This window comes from Zingiber officinale, chromosome 9B (genome assembly GCF_018446385.1).
Source record: "Zingiber officinale cultivar Zhangliang chromosome 9B, Zo_v1.1, whole genome shotgun sequence".
Lineage (NCBI taxonomy): Eukaryota > Viridiplantae > Streptophyta > Magnoliopsida > Zingiberales > Zingiberaceae > Zingiber > Zingiber officinale.
The window spans coordinates 3682806-3710264 of NC_056003.1; the positions used below are offsets into that span (position 1 = coordinate 3682806).

A 27459-nucleotide genomic window follows, 5' to 3' on the forward strand; every position below is an offset into this window, starting at 1 on the left:
CACCTTCCTGCGGGAATGCACATTCCTGCCTCCGACCTGGCGCCCATGATAAATGATATCCCGGATGCCTTTTTTGATTTTGAGGACCCGGAGTGAGGCGAGTTCTTCCAAGTACTTCTTGTATTTCATCCGCTCTGCTGATGTAAATTTTTGCATGTGCCGATCGGCCAAATTGTGTTCCTTTGCCTGTATTTTTGTTTGCCCTTCATTGCCCTTTTTTAGTCTGTTTGGTGCTTATTCGTAGAATCAGTTAAGCTCCACGTGTTTCCCACTGGACGACCGATCAGGTTAATCAATTGGCTTGTTTTCCTGGAAATCGTTTAGCGATTGGCTGCACTATTTGTATTCAGTGAATGCGAAGTATTGGCAAACCGATGGCCGATCGGACTTCATCAATTTAGTACTTGCGAACGCTCGTTATTTGGCGTCCTTAGTTCCGTCCAGTAAGTTCACAGTCGGGGGCCTTCGCTCTCGAGCTCCCAGTTCGAATATTTATAGCCGATCGGCGCGGCTCTCGATCTTTAACGACGGAGCTCGTCGGCGCGGATATTTATAGCCGATCGGCGCGGCTCTCGATCTTTAACGACGGAGCTCGTCGGCGCGGATATTTATAGCCGATCGGCGCGGCTCTCGGAGCTCGTCGGCGCGGATATTTATAGCCGATCGGCGCGACTCTCGATCTTTAACGACGGAGCTCGTCGGCGCGGATATTTATAGCCGATCGGCGCGGCTCTAGATCTTTAACGATGGAGCTCGTCGGCGCGGATATTTATAGCCGATCGGCGCGGCTCTCGATCTTTAACGACGGAGCTCGTCGGCGCGGATATTTATAGCTGATCGGCGCGGCTCTCGATCTTTAACGACGGAGCTCGTCGGCGCGGATATTTATAGCCGATCGGCGCGGCTCTCGATCTTTAACGACGGAGCTCGTCGGCGCGGATACGTCTGTGGAGCACTTCAACTCCTTCTAAGTCCCCGGGCCCGAAAATGACTTCCGGTCCACTTGCCCGCTCTTGGCTACAACCGACTGCGTGGATCTGGAGCTGCCGGACGCCCGCCTTTCTGGCTCGGTTGGAGTCTCCTCCGGTCGGCCCACCAGCAATAACGTTGATCTCGCCCCGGGAAGTATTGCTCCTATTTTCCTCTTCCCGAGTGGACGGTCGGGACCGTTCTCTGGACGCTCGGCGATTCTCCTGTCTTGGAGATCGGTGTCGATCGGGCGTCTGTTGATGTCGCCTCTCGGTGCGGGTCCGGTCGGTTTCATGGGTCCTTTGTCTCCGGTCGATGGAAGGAGACCGTCGTTCGGCCTTCCTGGGAACGGGATTAGCCACGAAGGGAAGACTTCGACAATCCCTCGTGTTGTGCGTATCCGTCCGGTGGAAGGAGCAGAACATAGGGGTCCATCTCTTCTTTGGCTTGGTCCGAGCGGCAGCTACTTCTTGCACTTGGGATCTCACACGAGGGGAGCGGATTGCTTCGGCCCTTGGTCCTCTAGGCGGTTGATGAGCGGCATGCTGTCTCCGTTCAGCATGAATAGGCGCCCTCTCGGTTGGAGTTTCCTTTTTCCGGGCGGCTTGCGCTTCTTCCACGTTTATGTATTCGTTGGCCCGATGTAGCATGTGATCATAATCTCGGGGCGGCTTTCGGATGAGCGACCGGAAGAAGTCCCCATCCACTAGGCCTTGTGTGAAGGCATTCATCATGGTCTCCGATGTGGCCGTTGGAATATCCATTGCCACCTTGTTGAACCGCTGGATGTAAGTTCGAAGCGATTCTCTCGGCTCTTGCTTGATGGCGAACAAGCTGACACTTGTCTTCTGATAACGCCGACTGCTGGCGAAGTGGTGGAGGAAGGCCGTTCGGAAGTCCTTGAAGCTTGTGATGGATCCGTCCGGCAGCCTCCGAAACCACCGTTGAGCCGATCCCGAGAGAGTGGTAAGAAAAACTCGGCATTTTACTCCATCTGTGTATTGATGGAGTGTAGCCGTTTTATCAAACTTACCCAGATGATCATCCGGGTCTGTTGTTCCATTGTACTCGCCAATCGTCGGAGGCACGTATTGCTTGGGCAGAGGGTCTCGTAGAATAGCCTCCGAGAATTGGCGATTGATCCGCTCGGGAGATGAGTCCACTCGGGGGGCTTTCCCCTTTATGTCATCTCGCCTAGGCATCTCGTCTGAAGAAGATCCTCTATCTCTTCGAGCTGGTGCGGCTTCAGGGGTGCGAAATAAGGCTCGATGGAATGCGACGGTGGCTGGAGGTGCTTCCGCTCGGCCACCCGACGCAGATGTTGCTTGCTGCTCCGGCCGCTCGGCTACTACTTTCTGCTTTTTGCTCCACAAGTTTGGCGGCCCTCATCTCAACCAGAGCGTCGAGTTCTTCTGTTGAAAGCGCCACCGTGTGTTGTCGTCCAGCCTCGTCCATCGTTCCCGTTCGGATGCAGGTGCGTTCCCACAGACGGCGCCAAATTGATCCTGTCCGAATCAGAAGTCAACGGACGCTGGGGACGTGGCGCTCCCTGCTGGACCCTCGAGTGCTCCGGCGAACCTGCAACAAACCGAGCCGGGAGGGGTGTCCCGGCGACGGCCCTCCGACGCTCAAGTCAGGCGAGGAATAACAAAGAGGTGGCTTCAGAGATTAAGACCCGCGTACCTCCGATGAAGAAATGGAGGCCTTATATAGACCTCTCGAAGGAGCCTGGGCGCGCCAATCAAAGCAATCACCTGCTTTCGACCATGCTCAGGTATGGGTTTGTCAGAAGGGCATCCATAAGGCCATACCGCTACTGTATCAACCTCTCCATGATGTGACGGCGAGATCCTCCATCGTGCACTCTTGTGTACGGCGTAATCATCAGACATGCCTTTGCTGACATCCCATATCCTGAGCCGAACGAATAGGCCGCTCGGCTAATCTTTGTATCCTCGCCCTTATCCTGGCCGAGCGGACCACCCGCTCGGCCCTTCGGTCCCAGCCGGGTGGACACCCGCTCGGCCATTCAGTCTTCCCGCCTTGGCGTCGGAAACCCAAGCCCATGGCTGGGTTATCTTTGGCTCCGCTCGGACCTACTCAACTGCTCGGCGCGGCCATTAACCGCTTAGTCAGCCCTCCATCTGTCCTCAAGCTGGGACCCTTCAGAAAGTGGGTCCCTCATTCTTACCGTCGGATCACCTATAAATGTAATGTAGGTGGAAGTAGATAGCTTGCAATTTATATACTTAATCATTGAGCAGTGTCTAATAATTATGAAGGTGACCTTGGAAGCTACATTATTAAATTTCTAGTGTTCTTAGAGAGAAGGCAAATAATAAAGATCCTTAAATATCTTCAATAGTAGATGATTGTAACTCACCTAAAAAGACATAATACATTTAATTTTTGCTCAAATTGTAGTTAGTAATTTAGTGGTTCATAAGGGCATCCGTAGTCATAAACCTCTTAAAAAAATTTATACTCTACCACATAATTGTCACATCAAAAATTAAAAACCTTACTTTTTTTTTAAAACCCACTATCTATTATCATAAAACCTCCTTTCTTTTAAAAACTCTAATTCTTTTAAAATTCTCTCTCTATCATCTCTCTACTAATTTTTTTATAAACATAGTCCCAAAATTTTAATACAGGTTTACAAAAAAAAATTATAAACTCCACCTGTGTAATGGGAGAGAAGTTTATAGCATAAAAAATGACTTAGGGGTTCAAACGCACCCCGGAGATGGTCCAAACTGTCGTCGAAATCAAACCGGTCGACGTTGGGATTCCCGCCGGCCGCTTCCAGTAGGGAGCCCACTGTGGAACACCATCCAGGTTGTTCAGCCAATCATTACTCTCCACGTTACATGTTAAGGTTTCTTTTGTCTCTCGTCTCTTTTTAAACTCCTTCCAACCTCCTCGATCCCAAATTCCCTTTCGGATTCCACCAAAAATGCCGAATTCTTTCGCTTCTGGTTGCTAGATCGGATTTGCGGCGCTTGAGATGGAGAAGAGCTTCAAGATCAGGCTGCTGTTAGGTTTACTCTGCTCTTTCGTTCTGCTTCTTTGGCTCGCATTGTGTTTCGTCCTCTGGAAGAGAATGATTTTCCGCAGCAAAAGCGAATCCTTGGAGGCCGGCGGCGAGGGAGGTGGGGCGGGGGAGGATGTGGAGGCGGAGGAGGGTCTGGTGAAGTTCGCCGGGGGAGAGTGCTTGACGGTGCACGACATCTTGGACGCGCCGGGGGAGGTGGTGTCGAAATCGGGCTACGGGACGCTGTACAGGGCCAGCATCGAGCAGAGCGGCGCGGTGCTTCTGCTCCGTTTCGTGCGGCCGGCTTGCGTGGCACGGATTGAGGAGGTGCTGCCGGCGATCCGGGTGCTGGGGGCTATCCGGCACCCGAACGTGGTGCCTCTGCGGGCGATGTACGTCGGACCGCGAGGGGAGAAGCTCTTGGTGCATCCGTTCTATGCCGCAGGGTCGCTGAAGCAGCTCCTAAGAGGTGAGTTTGCTGGAAGCTTAATTTTAGTGCTTTTTTAAATCCAGATCGAAGAAAAAATACCGATTTTTTTCTTGCTCCGAACAAGAGAAATATGCAACGACCTTGTGATCTTGAAAAGAGCAATTTTCCTATCTACAATCCCTCTTTTTGGCATCTATTTCGTCGGTTCATATTTTCCTGTCTAATTGTCCTGTTAAATTGTCGCATTTCATGTTGTCGTTTACAGTCGGTTTTCTTCCGATGGATGTGAAGAAAAAAACAAAACAAAATTGTGTGATAAACAAAGCTTTTTTGTTTTGAGAAAAAAAAATGAAATCATGAAAAAGCAATGAATGATCAATCTGTTCCAATGACTACAGCTGGTGTTGCAGAAGCATACCGATGGGATATCATCTATAGGATATCAATCGGCATTGCCAAGGGATTGAACCATCTCCACACGGGTCTGGAGAAGCCCATTGTGCATGGTAATCTCAAGAGCAACAACATTTTGATTGATGTCGATTACCTGCCTCGCCTTTCGGATTTCGGTTTGCACCTTATCTTGAATCCGTCGGCGGCGCAGGACATGCTCGAAGCCTCTGCAGCTCAGGGATACAAAGCCCCCGAGCTGGTCAAGGTCAGAGATATCAGCAAAGAAACCGACATTTACAGCTTCGGAGTGATCCTACTGGAGATGCTCACTCAAAGGGATCCTGTCAGCAACAGCAAATTCTTAGAGTCCAAAGATTTCCATTTGCCCAGTTCCCTGTTAAATTTTGTCCTTGAGCACAAAGTCTCCGATGTTTTCAATTCTGAGCTCCTAAATCAGAGCATAGATCAAAACTCCACCAATGAACAAGGCCTAGTGATGCTGTTCCAATTGGCAATGGCTTGCTGTTCCCCTCAACCTTCTGCGAGACCAGATATCAAGCATGTCATCACTCAACTCGAAGCCATTGTTCTCTGATCCTCAATGCAGCAATGCAGCTTGCTGTCGCAAAGCAAATGGTTGCTCATAGTGCCAAGAAGATGACAAAACCTTTCATTGCTTGAAACAATGAGTTGTTCCAAGTGCCATGAAGAAATGACAGAATCCTTTATTGCTCGAAAGGGACTTGTATGTTTCACTTGTGATCGGATGGCTTAGGAAAGCAGTTAGCTGGGATGTGGTCTCCACTCTCCAATGTGACATCCAGTGCCACCAGCATGGATCAAGGTGGTTGCTGTATGGTTATGACAGGTATCTTAAATTTTACAGTGAAAGTTGACACCAGAACAGACGGCTCTTTAAATGCCAGAATGGGCTCACAAGCTGTCTACTTGCAGATGAAAACAAAGTTCAATAACATCGCACTGTTGACCTTTCTTCACACCACCAGTGGAATACATCTGACTCAACTGTACTTACTGCAATCACACAATAAGGGCTAAATGTGATTGGTGGATACAATCTTCTGTGGTATATACAAGGTCTGGATTGAAAGGATTGTGATACATATGTTAAATTAGAGGATGGATCTATAATAGCATCTAGTTATCATCGAACCAAAACTACCCAATCAATTTGGGAGCATTCTATGCTTAGATTAGTACTTATCAATTGATTGGTGAACTTCCGATTGATATAAGAACAACCGATGATAAATTAATCCTAAACTGATACCAATTGATACATCAATGTTAAATTAAAGGATGCATCTATACTAAGATTTAGCTATCAACAATCATAAGGTTAAAACTGAAATCGATGGAGTATCAAACCAAATGGGCTAATTTGAATCCATCGCAAGAGCTTCGTATTGTTTACTTGTCACCGTAGCCGATTCTTGCAATGCAACGGAAGTCTTATGCAGGATTAAGCGGCAACTTTAGCTTGGTCTCAATTGGGAAGCTTTTATGGAAATTTATCAAATGACGCATGTAGGTTTCCGAATTGACCAAAAGCGCACGTTAATTTGACATTTACTAAAGGGCGTATTCAATTATATGCTCTTCCCATTATATTCTTCTGTCAAATATGAATTTTTCTCCTCTTTCCTCTCTCATATGCATGTAAATTCTCTTCTCCTCTCTTCTCTTTCCTGTCTCTTTTTACATGCATGCATAAATATTAATTTCAAGTTAACATTGGGATCCACATTAGAGTTTACAGTCGATTCTTCCAATAATATTTTAACACCTATGAAAAAATAGAAATTACTAATGGAGGGTACCATTGAATCCTTGCAGTCTCAGAAATCTACAGGACCTAAAATGGGTCTAATCAGACCTGTTTAGGTCCGTCAATGGATTTCAATTAAAATTCACTGATGGACCTAAATATGCCATATTGGATATATTTCGGGTCATTTATATTTCTGACATTGTAAGGATTCTATATTAGGCCTACGTTGGGGTTTAGAGCCGATACTTTCTTATTACATTTTAACATCTTCGAAGAAGTAGAAATAAACAATGGAGGGCTTCGTTAGATTCCTTGCAGTCTCAGAAATCCAAAGGATCTGAAATAGGTCCAATTTGACCTGTCTAGATCCATCTGTGGATTTTGATCAAAACTCATTGATGGATCTAAAGAAGTTTGATTGGATCCATTTCATATCCTTTGGATTTCTAAGGCTGTAAGTAGTCCAATGGTGCCTTCATTGTTTATTTCGACTTTTTCAGAAGTATTAAAATTTTATTGGAAGAATCGGCTCGAAACCCTAATGTGAGCCTAATATGACTGTATCATGTTCTTATTAGGTCTAACATGAATTTGATATGAATATTTATGCATGCATGTAAAAAGAGAGAGGAAAGAGAAGAGAGTAGAAGAAAGAGAAGAGAGTTTGCATACAAAGGAGAGAGGAAAGAGAAAAGAAAAGAGAAAAAAAAAATAGATTTGACATGAGGGGTAGAATTGAAATAACACATAATTGAGTAAATACCTTTTGGTAAATGCAAAAGTAACGTGTGCATTTTGGTCAATTCAGAAAACTGTGCGCTCCCTTTGATAAATTGGGGAAGAGTCCAAGGGGGGGGGAGTAACAAAAATCCTCTTGATCCAAGATGCTTAAATCAAAGGAAGTTTCTTCCTCATGTACCAAGTCCATCATATTAGGACCATCTTATTGGATCGAGATGCATGTAAGACGGGGGTGAATCACGTGGTTTTGAAAAACTTTTTCTTTTCATTTTGAAATCAAAGTATGCGCAGGGGAAAAACGTGAAAACAAAAATCAAGTAAAAAGATAGGTTCGGAGCCTTCGGCGACTCCTACTCCAAGACTCAGGTCCTGAGAACCTATGGATGGATAATTCACTAATAACCTCGTTTAGAACCGTCGGAAGAGGGGATCGAGTACAAAAGAATAGAATAGGTGTAACACATTACACTTTTCCTTTTACAATAATTAAATATAGAATTTAAACTTCGTTACTAAACACCCTTTGTAGATAGTTGGTTCGAGCTCGGTATTGGATGGCTCCTCAGTTGGGCGTAGCAAAGTCATAGCAGGGCAGGAGTAGGAAGCTGGAGAAGTCGGAACCCCAATCGGACATATAGAAGCTTGTAGAATTGATTATCTCAAAACCTTGGTCGAGATGGTCTTTTATAAGGTGTGGAAGGTGCCTTCCATAGTCCTGAAGGTGTCTTCTATAGGCAAAAATCTATCCGAAAAGAGATGCTCTTTATCATCGATGAAGTCTGATTTTTATCTATTGGAAGGTGCCTTCCAAGCTCTCGAAGGCGCCTTCCATGAACAGTTTACTAAAGGCGCCTTCCGTGGCCTGGAAGGTGTGGCGGGTACTGTTCACTCGAGACCTTTTGTGCTTCCTTTGCCCTGCAACAAGTGTTAGTCCAATGCAAAGATATTTAACATGCAAAACAAGGTTAACACAATAATAATATGATTAATTTATGACTTAGACATTGTCTTTCAGACCAGGATTTAGTCAGTGTCTCAATTTAGATTTTCAAAATGGACTTAAATTTGACTGACGCCGACTATCCCCTTAACCGGGACGCGTCTTGTTGTGCCCAAAGAATGTCCACATATCTCCACAATGACATGATATTATCCATTTTGGGCGTAGACCCTCATGACTTTGCTCTTGGGTTCTCCCCAAAAGGCCTAATACCAATGGAGATATTCTACATCCTTTTAACCACATGATCTTTTCCAAATCTTTCCAATGTGGGACTTTGATTGAACTCTAACAATCCTCCCCTTAAACGAAGGACCACAATTACTCTCATGGTCCGGGCCTTCCCGTGAGTATTCAGTCACCTTGACCTGTTCTGGGCCTCCCCACAAGAAGCTGGATCCGATCAATCTTGACCTGCTTCGGGCTTATCACCCTGACCTGCTTCGGGCCTCCCTGCGAGCATCCAGTTACCTTGACCTACTTGTCTCCCTGCAAGTATCCGATCACCCTGACCTACTCTAGACCTCCCCGTAAGCATCTGGTCACCTTGACCTACTCCGGGTTCCCCATGAACATCCGGATTCGGTCACTCTTGACCTACTTCGAGCCTCCCTGCGAGCATCCGATCAACCTGACTTATCCCGAGCTTATCCTTAACTTCGTTCAAGGCCGTCCCATATGACATCTGGTCTGGACCATGACTCTGATACCAATTATTGCGTAAAGAGGGGGGCAACACCTCAACCTCTAAAGCGCAGAATAAGAGAAAGAGATAAAAGATATCGCACAGAGCAACAAGACAAAGACGCACAAAATGAGAGCAAACACGAGGAAGGAGAAGAAGAGAAAGAAAAAGAGTTACTGTGGTTCGGCGGCATGCCTACTCCACAAAAACGGCCGAAGCTTTATTAGAATTCTCGCTACACAAGAGAATTACATCAAATGATTCTTGTGATTATTGTTGTACAATAGGTTTACAATGACCCCTATAGGTAATGCACAAACCCCAGACCCAGTAAAATCATAATAGAATTTTGTTATGAAAAATCGCAACAGAATTCTGTTATGAAAAATCGTAATAAAATTCTGTTATATAAAATCGTAACAGAATTTTATTACGAAAAATCTTAGCAGACTTTTCTTTCATAACATTTATCACATTGACCTCATCCAAATATGAGTCACCCGTCAACAATCTCCACCTTAGTGAATATTCACCCCTTCGAAGAACACGAGTATCTGAATAAAACTCCACCTGGATCTCTGGGTCTGAGCTTCCTTCCTCTAGCATCTAGAGATATGGATCAAGTTTAAGCAATGCTTAAACTTCTATGTAGTCATTGGCTTGGTCAGCATATCTGTAGCATTGTTTGCAGTGTGAACCTTCTCAAGTTGAATTTCTCCGGAAGCAATTAACTCCCTGATTTTGTAAAAACTCACATCAATGTGCTTGGTTCTCGCATGATACACTTGATTCTTCGCCAAATAGATAGCACTCTGACTATCACATAACAATTTGACTCCACCTTGCTGAACACCTAGTTCTCTGACCAACCCTGTAAGTCATAAAACTTTCTTCTGCTTCAACTGCTGCCATGTACTCAGACTCCGTAGTAAACAATGCAACAATAGATTGTATCATAGATTTCCAACAAATAGGTCCTCTTGCCACAGTGAACACGTATCCTACTATGTTTCCCAAGAACACAAAATTTGCGGAATTCAAGCTTGCACATCTTAACACCCTTCAACAAATCTCTCTTGTGAAATTCTAGCATCCCACGTTCATCCATATGCCCTGGCTGCATATGCCACAAGACAGTACTATCTGATTCAGACTCCATCGAGGCGACTCCACCTACAACTGTAGTCCCTATCAACTTGTAGATGTTTCCTACTACCTTTTGTCCTTTCATTACCGTTAGAGCTCCTTTGCTAACCTTCATCACCCCGCTCACTGATTTGTAATTACAACCAATACCATCCAGTGTGCCTAGTGAGATCAAGTTCTTCCTTAGCTCTGGTATATATCTGACATCACATAAAGTTCTGATCACACCATCAAACATCTTGATTCTGACGTTCCCTATATCGATAACTTTGCATGACGCATCATTGCCCATCAACACTGAACTAGAATCCACTACCTTATAGGTGTCAAACCAATCCTTATTTGGAGTTATATGATATAAATATGCAAAGTCTAAAATCCATGCATCCGTCAGTTGTTCTGAACTTGACATAACTGATAGCATATCTCCATCACCACTTTCTGAATTTTCTTCTTCAACTATGTTTGCAGACTTTGTCGAACTACCTTTTCTCTCTACAACATATTTCTTTATCTCTGGGCAATCTATCTTGATATAACCTTTGTCTCCATATTTGTAGCACGTGATCACCTTCTTCCTTCTCGATTAGAACGAGTCTTGTTGTTGTTACCCGATCCATGTCGAGATTTGCTCCTACCACGCTCTTGGTTGCTATTTACTACAAGTCCTTCTCCCTGAGAAACTTTATCGCTTGTTTTCTTCCTTTGGTGAAAACCTAACAACGCACCTGTGATCTCCTCCAATTTAAGAGTTTCCTTACCCCACATCAAAGTAGTAACCAAATTCTTGTACGTAGGAGATGAAGGTAGAGAATTCAACAACATCAGCACCTTGTCCTCGTCTTTGATCTTCACATCAACCCGCTTCAAATCGCTCACCATCTGATTAAATACATTGATGTGCTGGCTTAGATCGGTTCCTTCTATCATCTTCAGCCCGAATAATTTCTGTTTGAGATATAGCTTGTTTGTTAATGACTTTGACATATACCTGCTTTCCAACTTTTGCCAAACTGCCACCGGTGACTCCTCGTCTATGACATGGTACATCACATCATCTGTAAGATAAAGTCTAATTGTTGTTACTACCTTCACTTGAAGTTCTTCCCAATCTGATCTCTCCATACTTTCCGATTTCCTTTCTCCTAGCGCCTTCATCATGCCTTGTTATACTAACAAGTCCTTGACTCTTCTCTGCCATAATCCGAAGTTTCCGGTTCCGTCAAACTTCACGAGATCAAACTTCACAGAAGTCGTTCCCGATATGTTGAAGAAATCAACAAAAACCTGTAGCTCTGATACTAATTGTTATGCCCAAAGGATGTCCACATATCTCCACAATGACATGATATTGTCCACTTTGGGCCTAGACCCTCATGACTTTGCACTTGGGCTCTCCCCAAAATGCGTTATGCCAATAGAGATATCTTACATTCTTTTAACCCCATGATCTTTTCTAAATCTTTCAAATGTAGGATTTTGATTGAACCCCAACAATCACGTCCTTACTTAGTCACTCTCCTCCAATGACTTACCTTCACTTACCAAGTGTCAAGTTACCTCCTTAACGTCAATCTGATCCACCAAGCATTTCTGTCAGAATCGCACATCTGGACTCACCAACCGAGAATCGAACATCCCGATCTTCTGCCGGAATCGCACATCCGGATTTCCTCCCGTTGGGAATCGAACATCTCAGCCTCATGCTAGAATCCCACCTCTGGACTTTCTGACCGATGTCAGGTCCTCTTGACCCGTCAAGTTAGTAAACCCTGCTCACTTGATAATAAGATTAAATCAACAACACATCTTACTTCATTTATCATTCATCAAAATTTAGATTTGATCATTGGTGCCAAATATACCAACACAACTTTAAACTCATTCATCATTTACAATGAATAGAATTATGGAATCTATAGAATTACATCCAATAATATAAATTCCCTTCGTACTTAGAGCATTAAATCATTTAATTAACGTTTAATTCTTTAATGACATAATTATTAGTTGTTGTTGTTAATCAAAGGTTAACCCACCAAACAGTCAGTGGCTGCTTCAGTCATTTCTGTAGTTGCTAGAGACAATACTCATACAAGGCACACAAGGACTGGATTTTTTTTTTTTTTTGGGTAAAAAGAATGACATAATTCAAGAACTCAGCCTTTGCCTCTCAGTTACTGATTTTTAAAAAAGCTGTATCATTCATTGTCTTACAACAACTTTTGTGCAGAGCTTCCCTGTTGCTTGGTGCAGATTTCATTGGACCACACTTAGATTTGCTATCATTGATTGAATGAGCTTGGCTTGTTGAGCAACTGACTGGTCTGAAACACCAGCTCCACGCCAGTCATCAACTCACGTGAGGAAATCGTGTAGCATCCAACAGTATTTTTTTTAAAAAAGAATAATTGATATTAAACATATAATTTACACGGACTAATTTTAAGGATGATTGATCCAATTCTACCATGAAGGTAAATAAAAAATCGTTAGCTTAGCATTTTTAGATCCGACCCATGTGTGGTTATGTTGCATCCGACCCTTGTATGATTTTGCTGCATATCTATATAGGTGAATCCGTTCGTCCCAGTATCCCCATCAACTCGTCTACATGCCTAGAGAGAGAGAGAGAGAGAGAGGAGTTCATGTTTGTTTGTGAATTAGCTTCTGCCACTTCACAAAATCTAGCCAAAAGTAGTAGTGTCAGTGGACTAAACTTGGCTCGACTCACTCCTTTTTGGATCATGCTCATGTCCACCCCCCAAAAAAGCCAAGGTCAGTTCCAGCATAAGCTCGAGTCTCGGTGTAGCAGGTTGTGCTCAATGGGCTCAAGCTCATCGAGCTTAGTGAATGGATCGGGTTCCACCGTCAGATTGTGTCATGCACTATCAAGCAGCTCAACTCATTCAAAACCTCTAGCCAAACTGAAACAATTGAGGTTTTAGAGGAGTTAATTGAGAGAAGAAAATGATAGAAAGAACCCATTCATAAGGTCTTAAATGTGAGAAACAAAACCAAACTAGCTAGACAATACATTCATCACTGAAAATGAAAAAGAAAAAGAAATCATTAATCCATGAATCAATTCCACTATTGTGCCTCTGCCTTTGGGCTATGTAGCATTGGAAGTCCCCATGCAGAGGTTGCAGGAGCATTTATCGACTGAACTAATAAAAGAATTATAAGGAAAATAAAACAAAACACAATGATGCAAGTATCAAAAACTAACACTCTTTGAATCAGTAAACGAGTGATCAGACAGAGTTGGCATCATTCGCCTGCCACAGAAGAAGAGAAGAGTTAATAACAACTCATTAGCTCATGAAGCATAATACTTTCAGCTACCTTTAAACTATCACCCTTATTTAGTATTACAAATGAAAAACAATCAATATTCATATGTTCGATAAATTATCGAGTATAAATATTTAATATAAACACCAGGGCCAGTGCCTGCGCCTGCGTGCTTACAGAGAACAATGTTGGGAGCATAATTGAGAATTGAGGTTAAATCTCCTTATCAGAGCTCGGTCTGGCATTACATGTTGGATCATATACCAAAGAATGACCATCTCTAGGCTGCTTCAGAAGAAGGAATACCATGATAGGCGTGTGAGTGTTCTGAACTCACCGGGTTAGCATGATACTGACCATAGAAGGCATACATCACAATTGAGATCAAGCTGACTATGACGAATCTGAACCATGCTTCTTCATGAAGCTGCAGCACCATCAAAAAGAGCATTAGCCACAGTTTGTTGTGACAAACAAATTGCAAAATGGAAAAAATAATATTTAGTCCGCTGAAAGAGGTTTAAATGGAATTGAGAAGCTAACATGAAACATGAAAAAGTTTAGGAAGCTAACCTGTGCAAACAAGAACATATTGAAGAAAACAGAAACTATAGGGATAACAGGAACCGCGGGACAAGAGAAGCCAGGGGGATCTGTGTAATCCTGCAGATGCAGAGATGTTGTCAAACACAAGAATTTCAAATACTCATGGCATGAAATTAAGTTGGAAAGCAACTTTGGTATTTCAATTAAATATGACATGTTCCAATAACAAATGCTTGATCCAGAATTACATCTTGCATTATCTTCCGTTTTAATAGATTCAACTTCTATATCTATAAAATCTATTGGCGCAAACCAAGGGGAAAGGGTGTCTACCTATGATAAAAAAAATAAAAATAAAAATCTATTGGTGCCTATGGACATTGTCTTTATTCAACATATTTTCTCTCATTTTATTATCTATTGGAACTATACCTAATTGTTATCATTTTATCATGTAATAATAATATACAAGTAGAAAAAAGAAAATTCTAGACAAAAAGCTATATATCACTCACTTGTCGGAACTGTAGAGCAGCTGCTCCAAGAACTGCTATTATTATAGCAAATATCATAAGCATAATTGAGGCATTGAAGCGGTAGCACAGTCCAGCAATAAAACCACAGAAAGCAATTGCAACAAGACAAATAGTGCCTTCAGATTGAGAAGTAATATATTTTTGAGAAACTTGATTGGTCACTTTGTCCTTCCGTCGAAGTGTTATTACACATGCTGAAACAACTGAATAGCCAGTCTGCTCCATGGGAAAACCAAAGAATGAGAGAAGTATATCTATACTGCCACAGATTCATCTCAAATAGCAATCATATGATAAACTGGATAATGTAAAAAAGAGTTGAATTGTTGGTGGTAAGGACATACCAGGGTACCAACTGAGAGAATGTGAGACAACTGATGAACATTAAACAAACCAGCCATAATAGTGGCAACAATACCAACCCAGACCTGAGAATGGATAGGAGTATGGCGCACTAGATGCACCTTAGAAAAAATAGCAGGGAGCAAGCCATCCCTTGCAAGCCCAAGATACAAGCGGGACTGTTCATTGTAAACAATTATGCATTTAGTTTTTGACTAAAATATTTGAATTGTAGATAAGGTAGTAGCTCAACCACCTGAACATATAAACCAACAAGAAGGGTTGTAGTGAGGCCAGCCACAGCTCCAATGCTGATTAACACAGTAACAAATTTCAAACCTTTAGCAGTAAATGCCTCAGCTAAAGGGGCTTCCTCACCAAGAAATTGGTATGGAACCATTCCGGTTATTACTAAGCAGACGGCAACATAGAGCATTGCACATACTAGAAGGCTTGCTAGAATGCCAATAGGCAAATCCCTCTTCAAGAAAAAAAGGGAAAGTGGTAAAGAATTTAAGATTTAATGATTCTGTAATTTACTGCTACTGTTTCTCTGATACAAATAATGAACTACCAAATTTTGAACCAAATTTAAAACCCAACAAACAAAATGGATGCTTAGATGTAAGATACCTGGGGTTTTTTTGATTCTTCAGCAGAGTTGGCCACAGCATCAAATCCAACATAAGAGAAGAATACAACTGTTGCTCCTGTGACAATTGCTTTAAAACCATTTGGGGCAAATGGGGACCAATTTGATATATCCACTTCAAAAGCACCAGCAAATATCACAATAATGACAATGACTACCTGTAATATATCTCACAACATCAATTATCATGGACAATTATATTCTTCTTTTGATGAGCAATACCTTATGCAACCCAAAGAAAATGCTTGATAGTAGCTTGAAGAGTAAGGTAAATAAATTTCTAAGGTTAAGTGAAAATCATAGGGAAATACAATCATTTTCAGAGAAAATGATAACAGCTTATGTACAATATCAGTTGTATTTAACAAAAGAAATGAAACAGCAGAAAAATACCACCAACACCCTGTGAAATTTATAGAAATCATAACTTACTCTTTTTTTTTCCATAAAATTCTGTTTGATTTCCATTAAAATAAAGATAGAACAACAAATTCTAAAATTGTTGATATGCAATATTCATATCTGTACAAGTTTTCATTCTCTGACTATCTAATTAATCCTATTCATTTTTGTTGGAAAAAATAATAAATTCATTACTTGTTTTAATATATGGCATTGTATTTGAACATAATATTTACATATAGTGAAATAGTGATAAATCTAATGAATACAATTACGTTTTTTTCTCCCAACTAGGAATCAGAAGCTTCAGAATATCCAACTCTTATATCCTGTCCTCGCTCCCAGCCTCCCACTCTTCCCCTAGTGTTGTTTACCACCTTGTTATGGCTTTCTCTATCTGTTATGGAAATTCAATTAGATGCAGCTCGCTTGGTGATGGCTGACCTTGTGGTTTGTTTTTGTTCAAACCTGTGTTTTCGTTCGTTTCTTGACCAAGTTGCTATTGACTTACTCAGTTGGCAGTCGGCACATTTCCATTCAAAACCTTCTTTGAACTATTGAGACATTCAACACCTTGTAATTTTTTTAATAAAAGGTACCATTCTTATTAATGAACTTAGTTCTATATTCCATGTTATTTAAATTTGCACAGCACACATTTGGGAACTGAGCTTGATCTCATTCCTATTCTATACCGTGTCCTGCTAAAATTGTGATTCACTGTGATAATCTATGTTTTTTTTTGTTATGCTCACTGTGACATGCCATTCATAAACTATTGTTTACATGAAATTCATCAAACATGCACATTCCTTTTGTGGCCAAATTCTGAACAACAATAGCATATGATACAACAAAACCATATAACCATATACCCTAGAAACTGAAAAGAAACTAGTGAAAAAAAAAACTAGAAAGTTCAGCATCTAATTCTGGTGGCTATCAAAGGTATGAAAAGCCAAAGAAAAGACAGTGTATCCCACTGTTTAGCAATTATTCAGTCATAATACACAAGCATTTGCATACACACTGTCACAGAGGATACTAGTTAGTTATGATATACAATTCTCAAGTATCAGCATGAGCTGAGATTGCTTTGAAGGGTACAAAATAAATATCCTAACTATAGAGTACCTTTAAGTGAGAAACAATGGACCTGCTCATAAAAAAGCTTAATGACAACATTTGTACAATGACTACCACTCAAACTAAAAAGTTACCAAGTTGTTAAATGCAAATTCACCAAAATTCAGATTGCAGATTGCCTAACTCATTCCTCACCGATTACCAATGAAATGACAAATACATTGCAAGATCTTCATAAAAATAAGATCCATATTGCTTAGAGTATTGTTGAAATAAAATATTTGTAAGAAAGAATAATTAGAATACTTACCTTCGTTGCAGTCATAAAAGAGTTCACCACTGATGATTCCTTGACGCCACAGCTGAGAATTACAGTTAAAATAACCAAAAGGATGGGAGCCAATATGTTAATAGACACAACTCCTCCAAAAAACTCTATTCCCCCATGCCCAATCCAACTAGGAAAATGCCCCTTGAAAAAAGGAAGAAGTTCCAAGAGGGATACAAAGTAACCAGCTAAACTGCGGGCAATACTTGCAGCGCCTATATGATAGTCCAGCATTAACTGGGTAAAAACTAGAAAGGCAGTGAGTTCGTTAAATGCAGCATATGTGTATAGGTATGCTCCACCAACCACTGCAGGGAAACGGGAGGATAGTTCCGCATAACACAAGGCATTTAGTACACATGCAGCTCCAGCAAGAGCAAAGCTAACTGTAACACCTGTAACAAAGTGTTTGATGGGTCATATAAAAAATTGATAGACGGGTAATGCGAAAAAATTTTAAAAATGGAAAATGGAAATCAGTTGCAGTAAAGGGAACAACTAAATACAAAGACAAATTTTCAGCTTAAATTTGGTAGTTAATTTTATTAAGACAAAGAAGCCAAACTTGAAGCATTATACATCAATTCTATCTCATCTGGTATACCAGTAATAGCATAATAACAAGATATATGAAAGGTAAAGGAAAAAATAGTCTATGATACAGCGATTGAGGTGGGGCCTAGAGTCGGGTTAGAGTCCAAGAAGGGTTGATATGGTTGTCAAAGTCAAGGAAGGGTCAACCCTTGAAGCCAGGGCAGTCAATTGTCGCGGCCAAGAGGTTATCCGATATTAATGAATAACTCAAGACTAAGTCAACACTCTCTGGAGCCAAGACTCTTTTGTCATTTGAAGATAACACGATTAACTAGCTTAGTCGAGTAGTCCAGCCGATCGGAACTATAGTCCGATCAGACAGAATAGGCGTCCGGTCTGATTGAACTCTTTGGTTAAACAAATAGACTGAGTGAGGGACGAGTCCTTGACAATACTCTATAAATCCGATCGGCTTGCCCTTACAAGCGATTGTCGATCGAGTCATAGGAGGAATTTGGTCAGCTTGCCATGTAAGCATATTGTGGGCTCTTCAATCCAATGGCCTCATATTCCTTTTTGGCATCTTGTGCCATGGAGAACAAAGAATATTCTGTATGCTACATTAAATGCTTTCTTTCTGCCAAACACAGAGATTGCGGGTCTATTTTGGGAAAAGTGTTAGACTAAAGATGGTCTGTCCTTTTTTTGGAAATGCTTTGAGATTCATGCACAAACAAACAATGGTGGCAAAAGGCGAATACGCTCGCCTCCAACGGCCCCGCCAACCCGTCCCAGGGCCAACACGGAGGAGACAAATCACAAGCGGCTACTAGCCTTTGGAATAGTGATTAGCACATAAGGGAGGCATTTACCTCGACTTTGCTAAGATTTGAATCCCAGACCTCATGGTGGCAACATCTCATGCGCTAGCCACTAAACCGTGAAGACAAACAATAACACTATAGAAGGGGGTCTCCAGGCACGGGTACGCAACGCGATGCGACGATACACAACTTTAGATACTCATAGCTACTATTCATTTACGGTTCATCATCTTCAATCGGATCACTGACTTGAGCGTCGAAGGGCCTATGCCAGGGACCCCTCTCTGACCCGGTTGCAAACGCTCCTTTTGACATGCAGGACCGCTCGGAGTCACATTTTGCTGAATCAGAGTTTTCAAGCCATCAACATTAGAGTCACCTTCCCAGTCAACCATCTTCTCTACTTTCGGACAGGATCATATTTGTCGTCTATGGAAACTTCACCAACATCCGAGACGTGAAGATAGACGAGACTAGACGACTCACCGTAGTAACTTTGTCGTAGGAAGATTTCGAATTGTTAATAGCCGCCCAAGCAGCTAGATTGGTGCAATAACAGTAAGTAGCGACCGGGTGCCCTCCTAATAACCCGGCTATATCTGTAACCGGCCTGCAAGCCGAGCGCGGGACCACAGTGGAACGCCCGACTAGATTCCAACAGATCCACCCTCCCGCGGTCACCATCCCGCTAGCACCTTGCAGCCGACCAACCTTTCGCTCCTGCCTCCATCGCCGATTGCATATCACCGAGCGTTGTTCCGAACGCCCCTTGATGACATGGGTTGAGCGGAAAGGTCTCAAGGATCATCTTCTGAAAATGCACCTGCCGATGACTTGAGGAAAGGTAAAGCTCCGATGGCCAACAGCTCTCCCGAACGGGCGAGCATGTTGTTCTCCCAAGAAATCTTAGAAGATAAGTTGCCAAGTCATTTCTGACCCTGTCGATCAGAGAATACGGAGGAGCGACCGACCTGGAGGACTACCTGCTCAAATTTGAAAATGCAGCTATCCTCCATCAATACGGAGTCAAATGCCGAGTGTTCCTCACCACCCTATTTGGCTTAGTACAAAGTTGGTTCAACCGGCTCCCGACCGAGTCCATCTGCTATTTTAAGGATTTCTGCAAGGCATTCCTTCATCACTTCGCGGGCAGCTGCCGCTACCATAAGACAACGTTGAGTCAAACAAGGACCCAAGGAGACGTTGAGGGCTTACATCAAAAAATTCAATCAAGTGACCATGAACGTCCCCTTGACTATCCTGGAGATTCTAGTGAGCGTCTTCACCCAATGGCTCATATATGATGATTTCTTCTAATCTCTCATTAAGAAGCCTACGAGGGCCTTTGATCATCTGCTCAGACGAGCCACCAAGTACATCAACGTGGAAGAAGCTCAGTCCGCTCGGAAGAAGGAGGTTGCTCCTTCTGCTCCTGCCTCTGCTCCTGAGCGTCGAGCGCCCCCTCTTGCATTGCTTCCTAAAGGACCTCGACGGAGCCAATTGTCACATCACCATGAGCCGAGGCCACCTGCGGTCCAGCATGTAGAAGTCGAGCGAATACGCTCCCCCGAGCCTCGACAATGGACTCCTATGATTTGCACCTACCACCGTCCGGGAACACACAACACTGAAGATTGCTGTCATTATAATCAGGAAATACGCCATGCGGTCGATCAGGGGTTTCACCGACGATCCCCTTCGCCCAATCATCAACGTCATCGACGACCGAGCTGACCTAGTGCAGAGTCCGGCAAGGGCTGATCGGAATCAGCAAAGGTCCCAACAAAGAAATAACCGAGCACTAGCATGAGCCTCTGCAGAACAGCCCCGCCAGTTGACTCGGGAAGAAGAAAATCGTGGCAATGTCACTCGGGACGATATTGGTATGATTGCAGGAGGCCCAACCAATGGTGATTCCAATCAAACATGGAAGTCACAAACTCTTCAACAGGAGATGTACGCGGTCGGATATTGCCAAGAGAAGGCACGGGGGCAGGAAATCAGTTTTGATCCCAAAAATTTAGAAGGGGTAGAAATACCCCGTGATGATGCCCTAATTATTAAGGATGTAATAGCTAATTATAACATTCATCGCACTTTTGTTGACACAAACAACTCTGTCAACATCATTTTTAAGAAGACGTTTGAGCAATTTCAGATAGACAAGAGTGAGCTCCATCCAATGACAACACCTTCGTACGGGTTCAATGACAACAAGGTGTAGCCGATCAAACAAGTCTAGTTGGCTATCTTTCTTGGGGAGGAGCCCCTTATGAGGACCCGCCCCTCAAACTTCATTGTGGTAGATGCACTTTCGGCTTATAACGTAATTTTGGGCCGACTGGCGCTGAACGAATTTCGAGCCATCATCTCCACCTTCTGCCAAAAGATAAATTCCCGGTCGGTGACTCGGTCGGCGAGGTAAAAGGAGATCAACTGGTGGCACGCAAATGCTATATGGAAGTGGTGAAGACCGAAGCTCGTGCCGCTCGGAAAACTCAGTGAGTAGAGGTTAACGTCATTCAAGAAGCTCCCCCGGCCTTAGTTTATGAAGAAAAAGAGGAAGAACAGATTCACCCCGACCGACCAGAGGTCATCACACAGATTGCAGCCTATCTGAGCCTTGAGAACAAAGTAGAGTTGATTGCCTATTTGATGCACAATACAACGTCTTCACTTGGGCGCCGTATGAACTCACGGGTATCTCACCGACAGTGATGAAGCATGAGTTTCACGTCCGTCTGGACACTCGATCGGTTAAACAGAAAAAGAGATATTTCGGAGCAGAACAGAACCAAATTATCCGAATATAGGTGGACAAGCTACTTGAAGCTAGGCATATCCGTGAAGTACAATTCCCGAGCTAGTTAGCAAATGTGGTGTTGGTGTCCAAGCTCGGGAACAAGTGGCAAGTATGTGTTGATTTCAGAGATTTAAACAAGGTATATCCGAAGATTACTACCCTCTGTCGTGCATCGATTAGGTGATTACTGGCTGTGCGATATGTATGTTAGATGCATATCAAGGCTATCATTAAGTCCCTCTGGCTAAAGAGGATTAAAAAAAAGTTAACTTCATCACTACTGAAGGGCATATTGTTATAATGTCATGTTGTTCGGACTAAAGAATGCAGGAGTAACGTATATAAACAAGGTGTCCTGAAGGCAGATCGGCAGAAACATGGAGGTATATGTAGATGATATACTAATTAAATCCCTTCGAGCTGCTGATTTATGTGCAGATGTAGAAGAGACATGTCGAACCCTAAGGAGGTATGGACTCAAGATGAACCCTAATATGCATATTTGGGGTTAAGAGCGGACGCTTTCTCTGCTACATCGTGACCAAGCGAGGAATTGACGCCAACCCGAGCAAGGTGAAGACTCTCTAGGACATGCTCCCGCCGTGCAATTTGAAGTCAGGACGAATCACGACTTTATTCCGATTCATCTCAAAATCGTCCAATCGGATTTTATTATTTTTCAAGATACTTCACCGAGCTACAAAGTTCAAGTGGGATGTCGAGTGTGATAAGGCTCTGGGAGGGCTTAAGAATTATTTATCTTCTCTACTTGTACTTGTAAAGCCCATGGCTGGTGAGTCGCTCTGGGTATACTTGTCCGCCTCTAAAAGGGTTATCGGATCGGTGTTGGTAGAGAGGTCGGTAAGGAATAACAACATGTGTATTTCTTAAATCATTTATTAAAAGACGTTGAATGTTGTTATACTACTCTCGAGAAGTTTGCGTATGGGTTAGTCTTAGCCGTTCGGAGGTTACGCCCTTATTTTCTTTCTCATTCTATAATTGTATTAGAAGGGGAGCCTTGGCACAATGGTAAAGTTGTTGCCATGTGACCAAAATGTCACGAGTTCGAATCCTGGAAATAGCCTCTTGCAAAAAGCAGGGTAAGGCTGCGTACAATGGATCCTTCCCTAGTACCCCGTATGGCGGGAGCTTCGTGCACCGGGCTGCCCTTAAATTTATCCTATAATTGTATTAACGAACAATACCTTGGGCCGAGTGCTCATCAATCCAGAAACATCTGGAAGATTAATCAAATGGATCACGGAACTAAGTGAGTACGACATACAGTACCAACCTCGATCGGCCATCAAAGCTTAAGCCTTACCCGATTTTGTGACGGATATACAAGGCCCGAGCCGGATGAGATTTGGAAGATTTATGTGGATGGATCGTCCACTCGGCAGGGTAGTGGAGTCAGGATCCTTATGATATCGCCATGAGAAAATAGAATGCAACAATCCGTTCGTCTAGAGTATCGGGCCACTAACAACGAAGCGGAGTATGCAGTAAAACATGTGGGAGCTTCCCGAGTCTTGATCTACTCGGATTCTCAACTAGCAACTCAACAACTGTTTGGCAATTTCGAAATAAATAATGATCGATTGAGGTTATATGCAGAGGCATTTGAAAAGTTAAAAGCTGGATTTCAAAAGATAGTGTTACATAACATTTCCAAATCAGAAAATCAGTATGCAGACGAGTTAGCCAAGTTGGTTAGTTCCCTAAGCCCCAGGAAGTTGGATAAGTCGGTCGAGCAAACGTTATTGATAGTTGACATTGAGGAACAAGCTGAAGAAGAAACACAAAGTGATTGGCGAACACCTTTGTTTTCGTTCCTTCAATAAGGAATTTTACCGGCCGATCGAGAGCAAGCACGTATGATGAGGAAAAGAGCTAGTCGGTTCACATTAGTGGGAGATCACTTGTACAAGGGAGTCTTCTCTCGTCTGCTACTCAAGTGCGTCGGATCAGACGATGTACGGTATATTCTACAAGAAGTATATCAAGGTTCATGTTCGGGCGGTCAGTCACTTGCTCGGAAGATCCTACTAGCCAGGTATTTTTGGCCCACTCTGTAGGCGGACTTGGCTCGGCTTATAGCAATTTGTTTATCATATCAAAAACACCAAAACCTTCTGCATTGACCCACGAAACTATTAAAGATCTCTATTGTCTCCTGCTCGTTCAATCAGTGAGATATGGATATTGTGGGGACCTTTCCAATGGCATTGGTCGACAAAATTTCCTCCTAGTAGCAGTGGATTATTTTTCCAAATGGGTGGAAGCCGAGGTGCTAGACAAGATAACCGAACCCCATGAAGGTGGCAGCTCCTCGGTGTTGGCCGTCGCGTCACTCCTCTCCGCAGCTAGGCTCGTTTCCTCTCCGTTGGTCAGCTCCTCAGATGGGCCGATCAACGACAACCCATGGATTTCTAACTTGGCTTCCCCCGAACGTCCATCTCTTCATCCACTAACTTTGTCGAGTCACTCGGCAAGACATTCCACATGGTTTTCACTGCAAAATAAAAAAAAATAAGTTAGATCCAACAGCAATAGGAGGATGAATTTTGCACCAAAGCTGTCGGGCAGTCTAGTTCAAATGGGACTTAATCCAAATATGTACAGCACTCCCTAAGTCAGCAACTTATGAATATGATACTTCAAACCGGCTAACTGAGCGAATGTGAGGTAGAGCGGCTCCCATTTGTACTTGCTTAACTCAGGAGAGTTGGGCAATTCCATTTACCACCCAGTCGGGAAGGTTACGGGATGAGCCGGTAGGAGGAAGAAGCAGTGGGACTTCCAGCCTTTATTAGACAAGGACATTTTATAAAAGAATATCGCACCCACTTAGGCTTGGAAGATAAAAATGCCCGACTCGAACTTCTTCAGATAGTAGAAGTAGAGGAAGACTCGAGGATACAAGGGGACTCGATATAGGTGGAAAAGTACGATGATCCTGTACAGTAATCTAATGGAGTTAGGCGCTAATTGTTGTAAAGGAATATGAAAATAAGAACAAACTTCGAAGAAAAAAGGGTGCAAGGGAAAACGAAGGCCGGCTATGAGCTGATCCTTGAAAAAGGCCAGAAAGTCGGTCGGAGGAAGATGGGGACGGTCGTAACCAGAAAGGACGACGATTCGATAGTTAGAAGGAATGTGGTAGGAAAGACGCATCTCGTTCACCTCCTTGCCATTAAAATCAGGGGTGATGGAGGTGTACCAGAGCCCGTGGACAGCGACAAGAGGGAAGGACGTCATGATGAGAGGACAAAGAAGATCGAAAGTGAGAGAGAAATGGAACTTACTAAGAGAACAAGGAGTTTGAACAATCGCCGGCGACAACAAGAAGAAAATAAAGAAGAAGAAGAAGATGAAGAGAGGAATGCGAAAATAATGAAGTGGCATCAAAGCGTAAACCTTAAAAACCCTACAGAGGAGCCCTGAGAGTCGTTCGATCAAGGGCATAAAAAAGAGAGATTTAATCTGGATCATCAAATTTGAACCGGCAGCAGTCACATCGAATCTCAATAGATAGTCTCTCCATCAGCGTTTGACACGTGGCAACAAAATACCAGCGACATTTATGAGGGATGGGGTCAATAAGCAGGCGTGCTTATCATGTTCAGCATTAATGATAACTTACGTGCCCTGTTTCCAAGGTATTAGAGTGATGTCAGTTCAAGCCGAGTGGCAATATAACGAATGAGCGTCTGATCGGGAAACAGGGAATCCCAGAAACACTAATAGCTAAGTGTAACATCAGTATTGAGCTGATTGACATAAAAGAGAATGAACGCCCGATCGGACGACAAAGAACACAAACAGCACAAGTATCCAGTCAGTTGGACTTATAGTCTCCTTCGACTAAACTTGAAAGGGAGGCTTATGATACGACGACTGAGGGGGGCCCCCGAGTCGGGTTAGAGTCCAAGAAGCCGGCTGACATGGCGGTCAAAGTCAAGGAAAGGTCAACCCTTGAAGCCAGCACAGTCAGTCGTCACGGCTGAGAGGTTATCTGATCGAACCATCGAGCGGTCGGACGTCGAGTCCCTCAATATTGATGAATAACTCAAGACTAAGTCAGCATTCTCTAGAGCCAAGACTGTTTTTCCACTTGAAGATAGCATAATTAACTAGCTTGATCTAGTAGTCCAACCGATCGAACTATCGGAAAGAATGGACGCCGGTCCAATTGAACTCTTTGGTTAAATAGATAGCCGAATGAGGGACAAGTCCCTGACAACACTCTATAAATCCGATCGGTTTGCCCTTACAAGCGATTGTCGATCAGGTGAGGAACTCGGTTGGCTTGCCATGTAAGTGTATTATGGCCCCTCAACCCAACAACCTTATATTCTTTTTTGGCGTCTTGTGCCACAGAGGACAGAGAATATTATGCATGCAAGTTGTATATATGAAGCTTCTTCTCAGCCAAACGCAGAGATTGCGGGTCTATTTTGGGAAAAGTGTCAGAGCATCTTTATGGTTTGTCCTATTTTGGAAACGCTTTAAAAATTGTGTACAGACAAATAGTAACACTATAAAAGGGGATCTCCATCTACAAGCGCAGGTACACAACGCGATACGACGCTACACAACTTTAGATACTCAAGTTACTATTCATTTACGGTCCATTTTCTTTAATCGGATCACTGACTTAGCATCGAAGGGCCTACGTCGGGACCCCCTCCCTGGTCCAGTTGTTAACGATCCTTTTGACATGCAGGACTATTCGGAGTCACTTTTTGCTGAATCAGAGCCTTCAAGCAGTCAACATCAAAACCACCTTCCCAACTAGCCATCTTCTCCACTTTCAGACAAAATTAGTCTACAAACTTGATTTTCTTTACCTCTTGTCTGAATACAATATACAAATAATTGGTGATAAGATAAGGTACAAATTTTGAAATTGTTAAATCCTGTAGCTTTTGGTTTTAGCATTTTTCTCCAATAAAAGCTACCCAGTTCCTCAGATTTCTATCATAGGTAAGTCCTAGTTGCAAATTTATTCCTCAAACACATATTCAATGAATAGATAATTCTATGACAGAGAGAAACTGACATTTATCTGGCAACTTGACGAAAGTTACCTTACGAATGAAAAAACGAAATTTTTATACGATTCGAAAGAGATTCGAATACAGAAGACTCGTATCTCCAGATTAGAGACTCACCCGGGCCGGCATCGTGAGCGACCGTCCCAGTGACAACGAAGATCCCGGCGCCGATGGAAGCGCCGATGCCGAGTAGAATAAGATCGAAAAGGCCGAGGCTCCGGACGAGGCCCCCGCTGTTGTCCGACCCATCAGACGGAACCCCTATGGATTTACGGCGTCGAGCGGATGACCAGAAGCCGGCGAAGGAGGATCGGCCACCGGAGGAGGTGGCGGCTACTGGTGATACCATCGCAGCAAAGGGAAGCGTAACGCCACAACCTACCCACTAGCTCTGTCTGTTTACTAACTCTCGCAGAAAATGTGGGACCCAATCCCAATATCAGCCGGTAAGTGAATCGGCAAGTAACCATTGCGGGTACGTTATGTGGAGTAAATGAAAACGTCTACGAACTAAATCGGACGAGCGAATAATAATTTGCTATATAAATTTACTTCCGCAATTTACCAAATAGCTATTTTCGTATTTATCCAACCGTGTATTCTTTTTAAGTAGATTTTTTATTCTATTCTTCTTATAAATCTAACCTTTTTTTTTTCTTTATCATTTTTTTTCTTTCTCATTCTCCTTCCCATACAACTTTCTATTTATTTTTTCTATCATCTCTTCTCTTTTTTCACTTCCGCATAACATATAGATAACATTTTATAAAATTTAATTAATTTTTTATAATATTTTAATACATTTGGAGAAGTCAAAATGAACAATGAATAGTAGATTTAAACTCTTTGTAAT

At 42.9% G+C, this 27459-nt stretch overlaps 2 protein-coding genes across 3 annotated transcripts; one reads left to right on the forward strand and one right to left on the reverse strand.

Moving 5' to 3' along the window:
- Positions 1 to 3929: 3929 nt before the first annotated feature.
- LOC122022550 (putative kinase-like protein TMKL1) lies at positions 3930 to 6041 on the forward strand. Of its 2 annotated transcripts, XM_042580581.1 has the most exons (3): positions 3930 to 4475; positions 4835 to 4942; positions 5041 to 6041. In XM_042580581.1, exons 1-3 carry the CDS (start codon positions 3980 to 3982, stop codon positions 5241 to 5243), a joined length of 807 nt encoding a protein of 268 aa, XP_042436515.1. In that variant the 5' UTR covers positions 3930 to 3979; the 3' UTR covers positions 5244 to 6041. The 2 variants fall into 2 exon arrangements, with proteins under 2 accessions (XP_042436515.1, XP_042436514.1); XM_042580580.1 differs by having other exon boundaries at positions 4835 to 6041.
- Positions 6042 to 13402: 7361 nt separating this feature from the next.
- Positions 13403 to 27009, reverse strand: LOC122024768 (cationic amino acid transporter 9, chloroplastic-like). The gene is made up of 8 exons (XM_042583462.1): positions 26724 to 27009; positions 17365 to 17777; positions 15548 to 15724; positions 15171 to 15395; positions 14917 to 15093; positions 14552 to 14788; positions 14064 to 14153; positions 13403 to 13917 (listed from the first exon to the last, which is right to left on the reverse strand). Exons 1-8 carry the CDS (start codon positions 26953 to 26955, stop codon positions 13771 to 13773), a joined length of 1698 nt encoding a protein of 565 aa, XP_042439396.1. The 5' UTR covers positions 26956 to 27009; the 3' UTR covers positions 13403 to 13770.
- Positions 27010 to 27459: the final 450 nt, after the last annotated feature.